The following is a 17,506-nucleotide window of genomic DNA, read 5'->3' as shown; positions in this document are numbered from 1 at the left end:
ACCCCAACTAAAGACTTTAATTCTCTACTGTAAAAAATATAAAATTAAAGATTTTTCACATTATTTCTTGAGTAATGCATTTTAACAATCTCAAAACAAAACCTGTGATAAATGCCCCCACTATAAAAAGATTATCATAAAAACATATTATATACATGTCATAGACAATCAATGAAGGGATTGATGGAACGACGCTGATGTTCCAATAACCATCTTGTCAAAGAGCATTGCCCTTGGTCTGATCTGAGAGTCGAATTTTATGTATCGCCACGGGGTACGAAAGAGCCTCCGATCCGACTCCATTTGCAGGCTCTTTGTGAACCCCATGCCAATGAGACATGGTCAATACGACAAAACAGATATAGACTAATGCAGGACAGACGAAACGCAGCCATTAAAGCCTACTTCACGCCAGTCGATTGTAAGAGGGTGGTACTTCCCTGTAGCTGGAGCTGTAGTCACTTGACCATAACTAGGCTCTATCACCTCTAAAACATAAACAAATGTTTTTATTACCTGCTTAGGTATAATTACTTTGTTTGTATTAGTCCTTTATGCTATAACTTCTGATCTTATTTATTTGCTTATTTATTTATTTTCTTTGATTAAGTTTCCAAAATAAAAGAAAAATATCAGAAACTTCGAAAAGAGCAGATGCTTCTCATATTCTTGTTAAAATAGAATTCAAACATTAGATATTGGTATGGAATACATTTATAAATTTAATAAAAAAGCATTTGGTTAAAAAAGTGAGGTGTATAAATGTGAACTTTTCTTAAACTGCCAGGCACCTGTAACAACCATATACTGGGATGTAAAAAAAAACTTTTTTATTGAGTATAGTATTTTAATTTTAATCAATAACATATAAAAATAACAATAATTTACAAATAAAAAACTAAGATTAAAATTAAATAAAACATAATTGAACACAAATCAAACTAATATAAATGGGAATGCGGAAAGTTTGTCCTTTTCTGTATCTATTTGTCCATTACTAGAACTTAATAATAAAAACAACAATAAGAATTATTATTATTATTATTATTATTTAAGTTATGACACAATGTTGTTTGAATAAGTAATACCCTGTATAAAGTAACTTTTATTTTTGTGAAAATTAGGATTTACTTCGTTAATACTTTCAAATTTAATCTATACATTGTTTATGAAAGCTTTTAGCAGTCTAAATTCTAACGATGTTTGTGTGAAACGAAACGTGAATAGAAGAGACAAAAATAATAACATTAAAAATTAAAATCAGAATTCACAATTCAGAAGTCAAGTGAATAATGTTGAAGGATAGTGTAAGTGATATTATTTAGAATAGATTTTGTTTAAAGTTTGTAATTCTCTTCTCCTTGTGTATGTTAATGAATGTTAATGAAAGATTATAACTCGAAGATTTAATTTCAGTAAATTAAAAAATGACTCTATCCGAATATTCACAGCTAAAGCAACAAGTTCTGCTTGATGTAAGTAAAAGTGATAACCATGCCTATTTATTGGATAAATTAAAACAATATTATAAAGATGATATAGACTCGGATAGGAGATTTGAAAAAATATTTACAATGAGTCAATTGCTGAGAGTATTGGAGATACGCGATGTACTTTCAGAGGATAATGTAGCACCTTTAAAGGAAATAGCTAGACGTTTAAACAATAATGAGCTGTTAAAAAGAATAAACTGCTATGAAACTAACCATGTTGAAAGAGAATATATTAATTACTACTGTGAGTATACTAAATATTATAATAGTAGTATTTCTTTACTAAATCTTCCTCCATTATGATGTTGTGTAAAGCTATCATTGTTACTAGTTTTTAAATTAAATATAATGAGTGGCTATATACCTAGCATGAATTTGAATAAAAATTTGTTTTGTTAGAGTAAGAATAAGGAAGTTATGTTGAAATAATTCATTTTTCCCACAGCTATGGATAATACAGACAATACATCAAAGAATGATATTAAAGAAGTTTATAATTATGCCCATCCCTACGCTAACATTAGTATAATTAAAAAAAATAGAATTAATAATCAAATTGTAGAAGGAATCGGAAGTTTTTGGCGGGCACTAGGACGAAATCTTAAAATACCAGAAGGTAAAATAGATGATATTGATCTGAATCACCAATATGTGGCTGATAAAGTTTTGGAGATACTGGATATATATTACAACCAAAAAGCAGATCCGCAGAGATGGTTTTTTGACCTTTGTAATGCTTTAGAGAAAGCCAGAAGAAAAGATATAAGTAAATCACTGCAAAATATTATGGCAATGAACATTTAATGTCGCTTAGGCATTTAAGTAAAAAATAACAATTTTAAGGAAAACAAATATATTAGAAAGTATACTACAATTTTTTGATAAGTATTAAGATGTAGTTTTTTAATGAAGATTATTTTACTTATGATCATAAAGAAATCTGAAAAGCCTTGTTTTATTTCAAATTATTTAAACCTCCTAAGCAGATAAATTGTGGGTTGATAAATATAATAAAATCTTATTATGTTATTTTATAAGAAAATTTGAAACATATCGTTTAATTGATTGATTCAAGTGGCATACTCACAAACTTCGCAGTATTTCATTGTTATTATAAGAATTTTGTTTCAAATAAAATTAGTTCTTGTGAAGAACAGGTAGATATAATTTATTTAAATTTTCTTAAAATATAATATTTACAAATTTTTAAGTCATAAAAACGTTTATTTAAAATATATATATATGAATATATATAATTATTCAGTTACAACTGAAAATTCAATTTTAATTTTTTCTGATGTTATAAACAAATACATCCATTTTAATGTTAAAGAGACTTTCATTTAAAATCTTCCCAATGAGATTAACATTGTTATTCATAAATCCATTTCAATTGCTAATGTCACATGTTTTTCTGTGTTAATACTGGTTTAAACCAGTTTTTAATTTTTAAAGTCTTAAGTAATACCTTCTTATGTGAATAATATTTTTACATATTATTTCTTATTACTTACTATTATTTAATTCCTAGCTAAATAATCTCGAGAGACTTCAAAATTATACTTTTCAGTTTTAATATGATTTGCAATGTTGATGATTACATACAAGATCTTGTTGTAAAAGGTTTGTTTTATTACATAAATAACTGAATTTTTAAAGCAGTGAGTTTTTAATACTCTACTAATAACTGCATTTTTAATATTGTGATTTATGAATGAAAATGTTTAACCATATTCTCTACATATTTTAATAGTTGTCTGATTTATCACCTCAGTGTAAACATTCCAGAAATTATCATATTTGTTTGTTAGGTGCATTAAAATCAAAATAGTTATCTCTTTCCGTAGATATTTATAGAGTCATTTATTAATAAATTTTTCCATGCAATCGACACATCTTTCAAATAGAGCATGCCACCGTTCTTGCTGTCGGAGTTCCCTCTTTCGCAGTCGTATGTGTTCAGATGTAAGTTCTGAGAACAGTTTCCGCCAACGATTATCACTGGCTTCGAATGGGTCCACACGAGACGGTCCTGCGGGACTGCCTTTGGATTTACGTGAACGTTGAAACACAGGACGATGGTTATTAACGTGACGAGAACGAGGCGAAGACAGCCTCTGCTCATCAGTTTCAATAGATTCATCAGAACTCCTGTCTGAAGACTCATCGGATGAAGTGAAATAATCGCTGTTGTTTCCATCTGACACTAAAAATAAGTTCACTTTAACATAAAGTAATCATTTTCCCTATAAAATAAAATCTTGAATAGTTTTCAATATTCAGAACCTATTTATATGATCAATATGTCTCATTTAGTCTGTTTACATGAATATAATATTCTATTGTATAGTAAATATATATTTGAATAGATTTGTATAAAAAAAATTGAGAACTATTTTCTTATTATTGCTTATTATGCTTACTACTCTCAGCATGAAATGTCTGTGAATTCTGCTCCGTTGATATGAATTGCACTGTTGGCGCAGTAGTTTCTTCCTGAGGTACAGTGTCCATATACTGTATCTGTAATATTATCAAACCACTTATAATAAAGAGAGAAAATAAAGATTTAAAAAATCACACCAAAAATTCAAATCTGTATCAAATTGGTATACAAAATGTTAAATTATTACCTTCAATAACTTGAATATGATAAGCTTACCTCCACCCCAACACCTGTTTTATCATCCACTGGAGGAGCTCCTTGATCAACAATATTAAGAACTCTATTTTCTAAATCATTTAATGCCAACTTAGGTCGCAGATGTTCAGGTAAACCGGCATATTTTAATATTTTTGTTCTTTTTCTCTTGGTATTATTTTTGAAATCACTCCAAACCTAATGAACAATAAGATTTTTGTAGAGTGCGGAGTGAGGACATGGTAATTTTAAAAATATTTAAAATAAATAAACAGAAGAACTTGTGATAGTTTAATAAATCAAAGTTTATAATGATTGTATTTTATCATTATCAAGAATAAATACTGCATATATAGGATGAAATATACCAAACAAAAAAGATCTTACTTTCTTCCATTTTTCAATAGACCTTCTATCACCCGTAGGGTCCTTATTTAGAGAATTTGTTAACATTTGCCATTTCTTTATAGATTCTAGCCTGCCCTGAAGCCCATTTTGGCTCTTACTAAGATCTCCGTACCTAAAGAAAATAAGATATGATTGGAAAAGAAACAATGTAAAGGAAGATTATATATTTTATTGTTGTAACTAATACCTTTCCATAAAATCTACAATTACTTTAAACTGTGTCGTACTAGTTTTCATTTTAATGTCACTTTAACTTCTATGATAAAAAGAAGACAGTAAAGAAATATGATTATTCATAAATTTCATGAATATAAGATTTTAGTATGGGGTATTTATAAATATTAAGAATAAACAACACAATCACTTCACAGTACACGGTTAAGTCGATATCGTTTCCAGTTTTGACCACTGACGGTCATTATACTTTACACGAAAACGATTACTTTGGGGAGCGTTCGAAAACTTTGATAGTATTGGTAACGACACGCATACTTGATTATGGTTTTAAAGTTTAATTTTTTTTTTACTTTTATAAATTTTTAAAGTATATGTTATTATGTATTATTGTCATTTCATTATTTAGTGTTTAGTTTCTACCGGGAAATAATTAAATAATAAAAGTTTATTTATAAATAAATTAATGGCTGTCAATATTAAAAATTATTATTCGTCTTTTGGACCCTACCTAAAATTTTGTATTACCTTTTTAAAAGGAGCCCCTTTTTGATAAGCTGAAAAGAATCTAGAAAACCGGAAACGTGACTTTTACAGTTACGAAAAATTCGCAATGTTCTCACGTATTGTAACGATATTAGGTACTATATAATATCACTGTTCGCTTTCTAATGGGAAGACTACCCAAATGTTTATTGCTTTGATCGCTCTTTCTTCAATAAACATAAATAGCCGTTTTCAACAATTTATTTCCTCTTCAACTTATTATGCAATTTTTACTTTGTAAACTGTGATTGTCAACACATTATTATATGTTTTATCATTTAATATATTTTCGTTCAAGTGCCTAAATATCTCGAATTTTTTATTTGTTCACCGATCTTAACAGGCCATCTTTTTAAACTTTAACAATTATTATATTTTTATTTATATCAATAAAAAAACATATAATAGAAGATTGTCAATTTAGTTTCCTTTACCATACATTTTGTTAAAAAATAAAGCGGTCAATAGCCAAAATTTTATGGTCTTATTTTAAATAATAAATCTATAAAAACCTTAATTTAAAAAAAACCTATATATAGACTGGTACATTAAGAATAAACTTTCCTTTATAGGTTATAAGAATATATTTTAATATTGTAAAAGATAGTTTTTTTATGTAATAATTGGTGAGAAGAGGAATTTGACAAATTATTTATAAGATATATAAGTATTTTGAATAATATTTATAAGCAGCTTATCCGGTCTCAGTAGTGGCATCAGTAACCAACAGGAAAAAAGCCATTGTACATAAAATTTTGGTGTATTCAAGTATGAAAATTTTAAAATACCTGACGTTTGTGTTTTAAGGTGAATAAAAAAACTTTAATAAAAAAAAATATATTTTTGAACGTATGATTTCATGTTCTGTTTAATTTTAAAACTTAACACAAAAAAAGTATTAGAAATAAATATCAAGGAGGAATGCAATTTTTTATCTATATCCCCATAAAAAAAATTACAATATCAAAAAGCGCAAATTACATTTTTTATTTTTATGACGAGGAAAATATATTTCTCTTATAAAACTTAATTACAATAACAAAAGATAAAAACGTTTAAGATAGAAGCTAGTTTCATTAAATGAGATTTCATTAATATATGATACAAAATGGAAAGATATCAAATAAATTCCATGTAAAATTTGGCACTCTTGGAAGACAATATTAATACTATTTATTTAACATCAAAATGGAATGATTTTTAAATGTAACAAATATCTTGATATGTTTATACAATCCACATAACTGAAACACATTAAAAACATATAATGTAAACATCTGAATGAGCTGTTTCCCATTGGCATTTGAGCGATAACTCACATAGCTTTTCAAGACATATTTCTTTTAAAACAAAATTAATAAAATTAAGAATATTAGAAAAATTTAGTATTAAAATGATATATAATTACATAACATGTAACAAAATTCTTGCTATCATTATATATTTTTAATGTTAGCAATTTCTATTTGCTATTATTTACTGTTTTATTAGTGCTATGAGGTCCATATGAGCTTCTCGTTGTCAGTATAGTGTCAATACACTACTTTTTGACGCATTAATTCTGTGAAGCCCAGGTGTATGCGTTGCTGAATAGTTTCATCCACGGTGAATATTTGCTTTGCTTGTCTGCGGACTGTGGTACTGGACATTGCCAAGATAGAACACACCGTTCAGGATGAGGCATCATCGCCAGGTGCCGACCGTCTACAGATCGCAGACCCGCTATACCCTCTGTAAGTAAAAAATGCCGTTAAGGGCCAAAATTTTTACAAAATTACTAAGACACCATCATTTTTAATGAAAATTTATACAAATCAAGCTAAATCTTGATTTATATAGTTTAAATATCTTTTACCAGAAAAAATCTTTACAATCAAATGTTTTTAATGATTTAGCCCCAAAATCCAAACTGAAGTTTTTTTGAGAAGTTAGCTCAAGATTGTTTTTACATGGCCATCAAATAGAGATTTACTATTCAGCTAATGAAAAACAAATTAGCATATATAAATTACATCAGTAACTGTATCTCTTACAATATTTAATAAAACAAAAATATGATAGACCAGTTATTCTTAAACTGTTATGTTTTGACTTAATGACCTTCCGAAACTATTAGAATATTCTACATAGTCATTTATATTTAGTCACATTTTGAATTGATTTACCTTGGATCTAAATACTTAACCACCATTCTATTTATGCATTGAACTTTATTATTATGAAATTGAAGTAACAGCAACATATAACTAGTGCAACTAACCGATGCTTCCATTGGGGTTCATGGGGTATACTTGTGTGGGTGACCCTTCATCATCGACATATTGTAACGCTATCTGATCATTGTCTTTCAACTGTTGCAGTCTGTCGGTCACGAAACGTCCTTCAGCATGAGCGACCCACACCCCCAAGACGCTCCCACCCATACCACGGAACCACACGTCCGACGACGATTCGTTTATCTTCACAGCGCTCCAACGGCATTCGAATCTGTTTATAAACATATTCAATATTTAATTATTAATATTACACTAAATAAATGCTCTCATAATTGGAAAATTGAGGTCAAAAAAAAGTCAAAAATTATTTAATACTTATACTGAACGGGTTCTGATAAAACTTTCGAATAATATAGCTCAAGCATCAGAATAATATAATTGATATAATTTATACCTTCACTCCGTGTTTATGGGAGCACATTATAATTGTTTTATAAAGTCACGTGACCAAGACGATAGATGTCGCTGACGATTGGTTAAAATATGTATTATATTAAGTATCAAAGAAAGACGCGCACAAAAAAATAGTAGTAAAATAAACGTTACTATAATTAAAAAAAATCGAGTCCGTCTAATTGAGTTTATTTAAGTTGCAGATGTTCTGAATTAGTTATTGACATGTGAGTTGTAGATGATTTAGAATAAACATTATTTTTAATTGTTCATAAAAGGACGAGATTTATGTTTATTTAATTTAATATTCATGAAACTAAAGTTTCAAAGCAGTGTAACTGACCTCTCCGACTGGTTGTGGTCTAAGAATATCTGAGCTCTCTCTTCCTTTTTATTATCTACATTAACCCAGCCCAGTAGCGCCATCAGTTGACATCCATTACACACACCCAATGAGAATGTATCGCTTCTGTTTTTGAAGTGAGTGAATTGTTTGTTCAGAGATTCCGAGAACATTATTCCTGCTGCCCAACCCTTTGCTGATCCCAAGGTATCTTAAAAGGGAGTAATTAATAATTAGTACTTTACTGTTTAGGAAGTAATAAACTTAAAAGTAGATTATCCAGCGAAAAGATGAAAAAAAAAACTCAGTCGGATAAAATATATTTTTTTGGTCCCTTAATATTAAATATTAAATCAGTATTCAAGTTAAAAACAAATACCATTATTGTCATTCATAAACCTTGAACTGAACTATTTTATTAGCATAGGCTTCAAATAGCTTATTTATATATTCTTACCGGCATAGCTAAATCCACCAGGAAATACAATGCCTCTGAATGAATCTAAATGTATCTTGTTTGCTTGCAAGTCACTCATAGTGACATCAAAAACATCGAAGTTAGCCATCATTAGAGATGCTATCATCTCACGATCACCATTTGTACCTGTTGAGTATTTACATTATTTTGTAGAATATAGTTGTATATGAAATAATTCATATAGGCCTCAGGGTCTCAAGCAAGGAGAGACGAGGGCTGACTTATGTGGTCACATTTCACCTTATATATATAGTTATTACACAAACCTTCTTCTCTGAGCACAGCAACCCTTACTGGGTTTGTCCTCACGGAACCCACGGACGGATCATAGGTGACGTTGTATGTAACACCCTTACGTTTTGCCAGACCTACGGAATCCGAATTATTAATAATAATATGGTTTATGTTTTATAAACTATTTTTCTTGAACATACCTTCCCATTCCTGGTTGATGCAATCAGAATTAGCCTGGAGGCATTCCAGTCTGAAGCTCGTCTCCTCCCACATTCTATAGACATCTATAAGCTTGGAGTTCAAAACTGACACGTCGTTTACCTTCACGGTGACCTGTAAAAAAATGTTTTAGCAAAAATCATTTACTCAAATATCACGAAAACATTGAAACACTCTCGCGAGTATTCATTAAATGAAACTAATGTATTGATGTGATATCTCGTCTGCCGCAAAAAAGAGAGCTGCTGCAAAAAACTAAACGTCGGGAGTATGCAGTTTCGAAAATAATAAACTAACGCGTAGTTATCCGAAAAATATCAGTTTTGTTTTAACTTTGAATTAATTATTTAAATTATTGCCTACCTGCGATTCCATGCCATAATTTCCAGTTTTACCCACAACTTTGGCCTTAACCCCTTGTAGGCTGTATTCTTTTAATACGTAGCTCAAATCACTTTGTGCCACCTCTAACAGTATGCCGAGTTCCTCGTTAAACAAAGCCTCTATGGCCGTAATATTCTTTTCCACTTGTAAATCTATTTCCAGCCCTCGAACACCACCGATACCCATTTCTAAGGCTGCTGTTATAAAGCCCCCCTCACTTATATCATGACCAGACAGCAATTTCTTCTCTGAAAGCACATATTTAATAGTATTAATGAGAGTAACTTTGTATGTTTTATTGGAATTAACAATATTCATTTTAATCGCTTTATTAACTGTTACTTATGAACCAATTCCCAAAATAAAAAAGTCAAAATCACACTCGAAACGAATACGACGAGATTTTGTAGCAATATCTGTTTTGGGTTCCATTAGACCGGTAGTTATCCTCACATAACTTTCATGTACAGACAGCGTTTACGAAAATTTCTATTGTAAGTATAATCAAGCTTTATGACAATTATATATAATATTATATGTTATTCGTATGTCTGAATTACTCGTGTAACTCATAGGATGAAGAGATAAGGATGGCAGTGAAATCAGCGTCATATATGTATGTATGTGTAGTTGTAGTAAATTCAATGGCCTGAATATTCTACGCATATTTTTGTTTGTAAGGCATTACACATATCTATTTGCTATTGAGTCATCCTTGACATTTAACCTACGTTGATAATAATTATCTCATATTATTTAATTGATGCAATAACATGTATCATTATAAAATATATATATATAATTTATCACCTTTCAAAAGTTTCTGAGTGACGTTGAATAAAGATTTTAAAACATTAGGATCGTCTAGATCTGGCGGGTTTTCGCCGAGTTGCTTGTAGCACTGAGCGAGAGATGAACCGCCGATTCTGTGGAACAATATAGATATTAATTATTAAAAAAAAAATTAGTTTCGGATATGACTAGCGTTTTTTATTTCCCATTTCATCCAATTTTTGCGTAATCGAGAACACTGAAACGAAACTTAGGATTATAAATAATACAAACGTAAAATGAAACGCAGGTTGTATCCGAAAATTATTGTCATTTGAAAAAGTATTCCTCCATGAAGGGTTTATATTTACAGTTATTAAATATTTAATCAAGTATACCTGTATTTCCCTGGAGTTACTGGAACGTGAATGATTGCAGCGCCCTCTACGAGCAGTGCGGGCTCGATTTTCACAGTTATATCGGGACAAGGGGCGTAAGTTGACACTACGAGGGTACCGGGAGACCTAACTGAGGGAATTATAGACAACTCATTACATTCAAGGTTTGAAGTATTTTCTTACATGTAAGAAACAGAATTGTCTATTGTAGGTAATACTTATTAATTTTAATAGTGCCTTAGGGATTTTTAGGAGTATACCAGTGGTAGGGATAGTCAGGAGTGCAAAAAGGGTAGGTATTGTTGGGAGTACGCCAGGGGAAGGGTTCGCTAGGAGTATAATAAGTCTAAGTACCAGGCGCGGAGTCAACGCTGGCGCACATGGACAACGAGTCCTTCCCTCCGTCGATAGCGACTCCGAGGACACTCATGACGTCACTGACCGCCCTGCAGGCTCGCACCAAAGCCGCGCCTTCCGCACCCGTCTTACCCGGCCACATCCAGTTCCCAGAACACTTGACGTCACCCAACTCAGATATTCCCGCAAATACCTATCATTATTATATTTTCTATTATTTAATTCTCAATATTTAAATAGTTTTATGTAAATTTTTGTGAAGATATTGAAATTTTTTGCGAAAGATATTAATTTATACAGTTAATAGCAAGGACAAATAATAATACAGTAAAACGCATATTGAACGCAAAAAAAACTTTAACCATCAAAGATTTTTTTGTGTGTCCATCCCTTTGTTCTCAAATATGCGAAACTATCAAAATCTATTCAATAACTAATAATCTCTTGCAACATTACAAACATTTAATAGCTTTTAATAACTTAGACTGACCAGATTAGTAAGAGCTTCACCAAGAGACATCCTAGCACCAGCTGCGGGGTCCAACAGACCTTTGATATTCTGGGTACCAATAGATGTTGCAGATCCGACCAAGTCATAGTAGGATAAAGATATTATGGCACAATCAGCTAACGGTGTATGAAGCGGACCCACACATTGCTGTTGTGCAACCAATCCACTTACACATCTATCAACCTGGAAAAAAACATATTTAAATATATATATATATATATATATATATATATAGATAGAAGAGTATATGCGTTTAAATGCTTATAAATACCTTGTTAGTCAAATATCTCTTGCTAGCAACATTCACGAGCCTCAAGACTCTATCTAAGGCTTTTTCAACTGTGACATCAGCGGGCAAGTTTAGTGGTAGCTTAGTGCGTTTATCTTGTCTCAAGTCGAATGTCTTACGAGGCATATTACCTGCAAACATTTTAAAGCAATTTTATCTTTAATAAATTAAGTACAAATGAAAAATTTACCAAATATTTATAAAAATTGTACCTAGAACGGCTTCCAAATGCAGATCATATGGCATTTTAGACTTAATTTCCGGCTTCAGCCGATTATTTCTGTTCAAATATTCATTGTTATATTTATCTTCTACGAGACTCATGAAACCATCTCCGGTCACCTCTCCAACAAACGACACAGGGCACCTTTCTCGGCGGCAAATACCTAAAAATAAAACGAAATTTGGACTCATACAGGAATTCTATACTTTTGAGGCGTTCATTATTTTATATAAACTCAAATTACATAAAAATTCTACAAACATGTGACTACCATCAATATTACCAAAAAAAAAAAATAGTTTATGCACCTTATTAAAAAGTGAGATCAAGCAAAAATATTTTCTTGTTGGGAAGAAATTAATTTTGGAGGTTAAATCAATATTTAAACAGCATTGAAAAGAAACTGCAAGTATAACCAAAGCTATGTAAATATACCAATAATGCCCTGTAAATTTTTTAACTCTATGGGAAAATTAATTAATTTACTTTGATAACTAGTTTAGAATCTAATTCATTGATAACAGCTAGAGTCTATTACACAAAATAAATAAATATCCATACAAACCTTCAAGGACATCCCTATTCTTCTTAGTACATAGTAAAGCATCATTTTCCTGGTACTCTGCCCCCCATAACTCCAGAGTGGTGATCGTAGGATCACCAAGTTCAAACTCCTTAGTAAAAACAACAGCGCCTTCAGGTTCTACTAACTCTTTCAATACATTGCCATTTCCTCCGGCTCCTTGATCGTGGATTGCTAATAAGAAAATATTTTTAACTTAATTACAAATATATACAACACAACTTTAAAATTAATTTGCAATAGAATACTGACCCGTGTTCTTAAAAACATCCAGGAAAGCATGTATGTAGTACAAATATTATTTTTTATAAATGAATAGCGAATGATGTATTTAAATAAAAATATAAATGAAACAACTTACACTCGATAGGATTAATTTTGGCTTCCAAACAACCCCTCACTACTCTGTTAAGACGGTTGCCCATTTCTGCATCACCTGTAACAAAAATCGTAGATATTTACCTAACTAGAAATATTAAAGCCAACACTATTCCAGGGGACGGAATAAATTGTGTACATTATATACAAATCATTGGCACAAATCAATTCAAATAACTGTTCAAATAAGTACCATTAAAAATCTATTTCATAGGCCTGTATATAGTTATTTAGATATGTGTGTGTGTGTGTTTGTGTCTAATGTGTGTGAGTGCTGACCTCTCTGTACGGCTCCAAAATCTAGCGCATGGTCGCGGGAGTCTCCACCCTGCACGGCCACAGAGGAGGCTGCGCCGCCACCCACACCGATACGGTACACCGGTCCACCAATCTTCACCAACAACATGCCTGTGATAAATCATAATGTTACTTTATAGTGATTAAAGCCTTAGCCAGCCGCACGACTACAGAAACATTATAAATTATAATACAGAAATAATAATTTGACAGGGTTTAAATTTAATAGTCTTAATATAAAGAAATATTTTTACTACTTGCATCACAGTACGGTACATCTTAATAATACATGCGAAATACAATTAGCCAACATCTTTCTAATTATAATAAAAGTTTTAAAACTTCTGGTGATTAAAAAAACCCAAGCCGTACCTAATTTTAATATAAATTAACTTATTAATTTACCATATATATCATAATACTTCAACATTTTATTTATAACACAATGAATTACAAAAAAAAATCTTTATATTAGCCACTTAACATTGATGAAAATAAAAATTTTATATGAAAATTTTTGTTTATGTAATTCCATTTATAATAATTTTCCTCTTATATAACAGTTTACCTTTATCTGGTTTTTCCTTCTTAATCATATTGTGAGGCATGTATCCAATACCACCGCTGAACATGATTGGTTTTACGAACTCTTCTCTTATGTTGTCCCCATTCTTATTACCATAGGACTGTACAAATCCTAAAAATCAAATATGTTAAATAAAAAAAAATTACACAGTTACTTATTGTGGTATTTAAAAGTACATATATACATACCACATATAACAGGTTCCCCAAATTTGTTACCATAATCTGAAGCACCATTGCTAGCATCAATAATAATTTGTAATGGACTAGCAAAATTATTCGGATACTTCCAGCTTTTTTCCTCCCAAGGTAAATCATATCCTGTTTAAAAAATTAAAATTGTTATAATATAAAACCTCTTTACATCAATATTTTATTAACCTATCAGTTACATACCTGGTATAAGTAAATTGCCAACACTATACCCTGCTGTACCGGCAACAGTATGACCACCTCTTCCCACTCCCTGGACATCTCTTATTCTGCCACCAGTGCCAGTGGTAGCACCACTGAACGGAGCAACTGCTGTTGGCATATTATGTGTCTCAGCAGTAAATATAATATCTGATTCAGTCAATTCCTTCATCACTTGAGATGGCTTTGTTACATCCAGTGGAGTTAGTTTAAAGTGATTGAAACCCTTGATTGCACTGTAATTTTGTATAAGGATTAATAACATTAGTACAGAACATAATTCTAAACAATTACACATAATTGAGAAAATATATATTTAATTATACCTGCTATTATCTCCAAACTTTATGACATTATTATTATTTGAAGTGTTCTGTGTTGAAGCAACCATATCAATCAGGGACTCGTCTATTTCCTTTCCATCCAGTATTATCTTACCCTATTAGAATAAAATCATGACATTTAATATTAACTTGATTATATACTGGCATATGTTTAATAAAAATTAATATCTTTAAAAATATTTACTTTGAAAAACCAGTGCCGAGAATGTTCACTATTGCTTTGAGCAAGATCAAACAACTCAACACTCGTAGGGTCTCTTTTCAGTTTATTAACAAAAAGGTCCATATAAAATTCCATATCCCAGGCATCAAAAGCCAATCCTAGAATAATAATTGATATTAAGGTGTTGATAGCCTATTTTAAAATTATTTTAAATTATCAAAAGTTAATCATGAAAAAGTGAAAAGGCCAAACCTAATTTTGTATTAACTTTTTCCATAGCTGCCATGCCCTCATTAAGTAAGGGAACCACATACCAAGGTTCTAAATCTTTAGGAAGGCCTTCGTTAAAACTTTTCTGTGGTAAATTTTCTTTAGTGTAAATGCATTGTGTCATTCTATCATGCAAAGGAGCAGCCAGAGCTTCAAATAAGCTGTTATCAACATTTTTTACTTCCTTAAATGTAATGAGGTATCTTATAGACACTTCAAGTCGAACCACTTGATGAAGTCCAACACTATCACAAATCTGAACAGAATTACTTGAATCAGCTGTTGAGAAATTAAACCTGAAATTAAGTAAATAATTTTTGTTAATACCGTAACAACACTATCTTGTTTAAAAAAAAAAATATTCAAAAATGTATATTACCTGGGGCCAATTTCAATTATAACTTGATTATTTTTTACAAAGTTATATGCAGAATCATTTTTTAATGAATGTGGTTGCAATGGAGAACTAAGAAGCCATTGAAGAATTTGAATTTGGTTATTGGAAAGATTGTCACAACCTTCAGCAAGTTCCACATGGTAGCAAACTTCTGTTGACAACTCCTTTACATCATTGTCGACAATTTTTAATTTATTTAATATCTCCTTAGTTTTGTGAACACTAAAAGCTTCACAGGTAAAGAACCTCACTATAGCCATAGTTAACGAAAACGTAACAATTTACAAGTACTAGTATACTTAATAATTGTTCCTTCTCAATTTCTTATACGAATTACGAACTGAATGATTGTGCCGCCTTCAGTAAAGTGTTGCTTAAATTCCTATCTTACATCAATGTCAAAGATCAATCTGTATCAATAAGTTATTTATACGTTAGGCGAAAATAAATTACAAATACTTTGACTTATGCTTACGCAATAAAAATATATGATTATAATTTATAAATGAAACTTGAATGTTATACGAATTCGCTGTTTCAAATTCTGATTCATTTAATAAAACTAAAATAGATCTTTTTCCTGTCTTAATTATGTCGTTTTGTTTACATATATATCTTTGAATGTCTGTTAATTATTATAATTTTTTAAAAAGAACCAAAAATTACTCTGCGATAGACTTATTTTAAAAATTTGTTAGTTTAGATAATTTTGATTCATTTAAGTCGCTATACATAGAGTTATTTTTGAGTAGTAGGTAATTCGCAGTATAAGTAGTTTTATTAAAATACATTTATTCATTTTAAATATGACTGGACATATCGGCTCTTTAGTGTGTTTACAAGTCAAGATTCAAAAAATATCATATAAAAATGCAGTAAATATAAATGTTTTCGACTTTTCTTATGTAATAGCGACGACTCCGGTCGCTGATATGAAAATATTTATAAAAGTAATCAAATACCGCCTATAAAATTATGAAAAACTCATAGATGGAATAAATAATATCCCTTATAAAATAAAACTATATAACTCAGCTTTGAGGATTTACATTCTACTTTATTATTTTAATTATTGCATGATGGTTATTACAATATCAAAGAGGGGTTTTATAAGTTTGATGTCGATTTATGTAGTATCGTAACTCTAACGGAGCGACCAATTTCTTCATTAAAAGCCAGTGTGCCTTCCGGGGTTCTTTGTTGTGTTAACTGTTTACTTAAAATTGGTCCAGCAGTGTAAGAGTTGGTATCAGCTCTTCTCCGAAATCATGTGAGGCAATTTTGACGATTGGTTACTTAATTAAGTAAGAGGATACACTAGTACTTAATAGATCAATAACACTTTAATAATAATAAGCTTATTAAATCAATAATAAGATTTTTAGTTAATAATCACGACACTCGTTACTTGTTCATAAGTCTTTATTTATTTTTTATGGAGTATAAGCCTTATATTATTTAACTTAAACATTTTGTAGAAATACGTAGAATCTATTTGAAAGTTTGAACGGGTGTCGTTGATTTTTATTTTAGTTAAAAACAAAAATTACAACATTATAATACCATACTTTACAAATAAAGTCAGCTACACCGAAGTTTCAGTAAAGATGGAATTGGGATAATAGTCGAAACGTAAATCTTCTAGAATGTAGTATATAAATAGAAATATCACAATAAAAAAAACTTTAAGAATTTTAGGTTATTGATGCATAAGTTTTTTTGTTTATATCACTATTAAGAGGCTTTACATACTCTTTATTTCTCCGTCACTGATTAATCTGACATCAGATGTTCTCAGAAAATTGAGAAAATGACTTTCAAAAGCCATTTCGTGTCTTGGCCATACGTGCAAGCCGCGATGTACGCCTACATATTTTCTTTTTACTTTTATGTTATTACGTGAGCAATTGAAATATATCTTCTTTTATAAATAAGTG

General features: G+C 30.4%; 3 protein-coding genes across 4 annotated transcripts; 1 reads left to right on the top strand and 2 right to left on the bottom strand.

Annotated features, from left to right (window-relative positions):
• The first annotated feature begins 1,192 nt into the window (after positions 1–1,192).
• LOC116765647 (fas-associated death domain protein-like) lies at positions 1,193–2,440 on the top strand. Of its 2 annotated transcripts, none has more exons than XM_032655208.2 (3): positions 1,193–1,307; positions 1,417–1,737; positions 1,939–2,440. In XM_032655208.2, exons 2-3 carry the CDS (start codon positions 1,428–1,430, stop codon positions 2,295–2,297), a joined length of 669 nt encoding a protein of 222 aa, XP_032511099.2. In that variant the 5' UTR covers positions 1,193–1,307; positions 1,417–1,427; the 3' UTR covers positions 2,298–2,440. The 2 variants fall into 2 exon arrangements, with proteins under 2 accessions (XP_032511099.2, XP_061378019.1); XM_061522035.1 differs by having other exon boundaries at positions 1,253–1,342.
• An 884-nt stretch (positions 2,441–3,324) lies between these two features.
• On the bottom strand, positions 3,325–4,981 carry LOC116765971 (uncharacterized). Its single transcript, XM_032655623.2, has 5 exons — positions 4,730–4,981; positions 4,522–4,654; positions 4,156–4,332; positions 3,917–4,016; positions 3,325–3,699 (listed from the first exon to the last, which is right to left on the bottom strand). Exons 1-5 carry the CDS (start codon positions 4,777–4,779, stop codon positions 3,353–3,355), a joined length of 807 nt encoding a protein of 268 aa, XP_032511514.1. The 5' UTR covers positions 4,780–4,981; the 3' UTR covers positions 3,325–3,352.
• A 1,102-nt stretch (positions 4,982–6,083) lies between these two features.
• Positions 6,084–15,961, bottom strand: LOC116765600 (phosphoribosylformylglycinamidine synthase). Its single transcript, XM_061521970.1, has 23 exons — positions 15,552–15,961; positions 15,155–15,468; positions 14,924–15,060; positions 14,722–14,834; positions 14,378–14,631; positions 14,171–14,302; positions 13,965–14,093; positions 13,379–13,507; positions 13,083–13,157; positions 12,704–12,895; positions 12,128–12,301; positions 11,898–12,046; positions 11,606–11,809; positions 11,113–11,308; positions 10,759–10,888; positions 10,400–10,515; positions 9,569–9,837; positions 9,187–9,319; positions 9,019–9,120; positions 8,732–8,878; positions 8,275–8,485; positions 7,523–7,749; positions 6,084–6,993 (listed from the first exon to the last, which is right to left on the bottom strand). Exons 1-23 carry the CDS (start codon positions 15,827–15,829, stop codon positions 6,818–6,820), a joined length of 3,987 nt encoding a protein of 1,328 aa, XP_061377954.1. The 5' UTR covers positions 15,830–15,961; the 3' UTR covers positions 6,084–6,817.
• Between the last annotated feature and the right edge of the window lie 1,545 nt (positions 15,962–17,506).

This window comes from Danaus plexippus, chromosome 11 (assembly GCF_018135715.1).
Source record: "Danaus plexippus chromosome 11, MEX_DaPlex, whole genome shotgun sequence".
NCBI classification, from domain to species: domain Eukaryota; kingdom Metazoa; phylum Arthropoda; class Insecta; order Lepidoptera; family Nymphalidae; genus Danaus; species Danaus plexippus.
This window is presented reverse-complemented; position numbering and strand designations above follow the sequence as displayed.

Excerpts from the sequence above, each read along its gene's own strand:
- LOC116765647 (XM_032655208.2), top strand. The coding sequence starts at position 1,428 with ATGACTCTATCCGAATATTCACAGCTAAAGCAACAAGTTCTGCTTGAT. Across the intron at positions 1,738-1,938 it reads AGAATATATTAATTACTACT|CTATGGATAATACAGACAAT; the intron begins GTGAGTATACTA and ends TTTTTCCCACAG.
- LOC116765971 (XM_032655623.2), bottom strand. The coding sequence starts at position 4,779 with ATGAAAACTAGTACGACACAGTTTAAAGTAATTGTAGATTTTATGGAA. Across the intron at positions 4,655-4,729 it reads ATTGTAGATTTTATGGAAAG|GTACGGAGATCTTAGTAAGA; the intron begins GTATTAGTTACA and ends TATTTTCTTTAG. Across the intron at positions 4,017-4,155 it reads AAACAGGTGTTGGGGTGGAG|ATACAGTATATGGACACTGT; the intron begins GTAAGCTTATCA and ends ATAATATTACAG.
- LOC116765600 (XM_061521970.1), bottom strand. The coding sequence starts at position 15,829 with ATGGCTATAGTGAGGTTCTTTACCTGTGAAGCTTTTAGTGTTCACAAA. Across the intron at positions 13,158-13,378 it reads TTTTGGAGCCGTACAGAGAG|GTGATGCAGAAATGGGCAAC; the intron begins GTCAGCACTCAC and ends TTTTTGTTACAG. Across the intron at positions 9,121-9,186 it reads CATCAACCAGGAATGGGAAG|GTCTGGCAAAACGTAAGGGT; the intron begins GTATGTTCAAGA and ends CGGATTCCGTAG.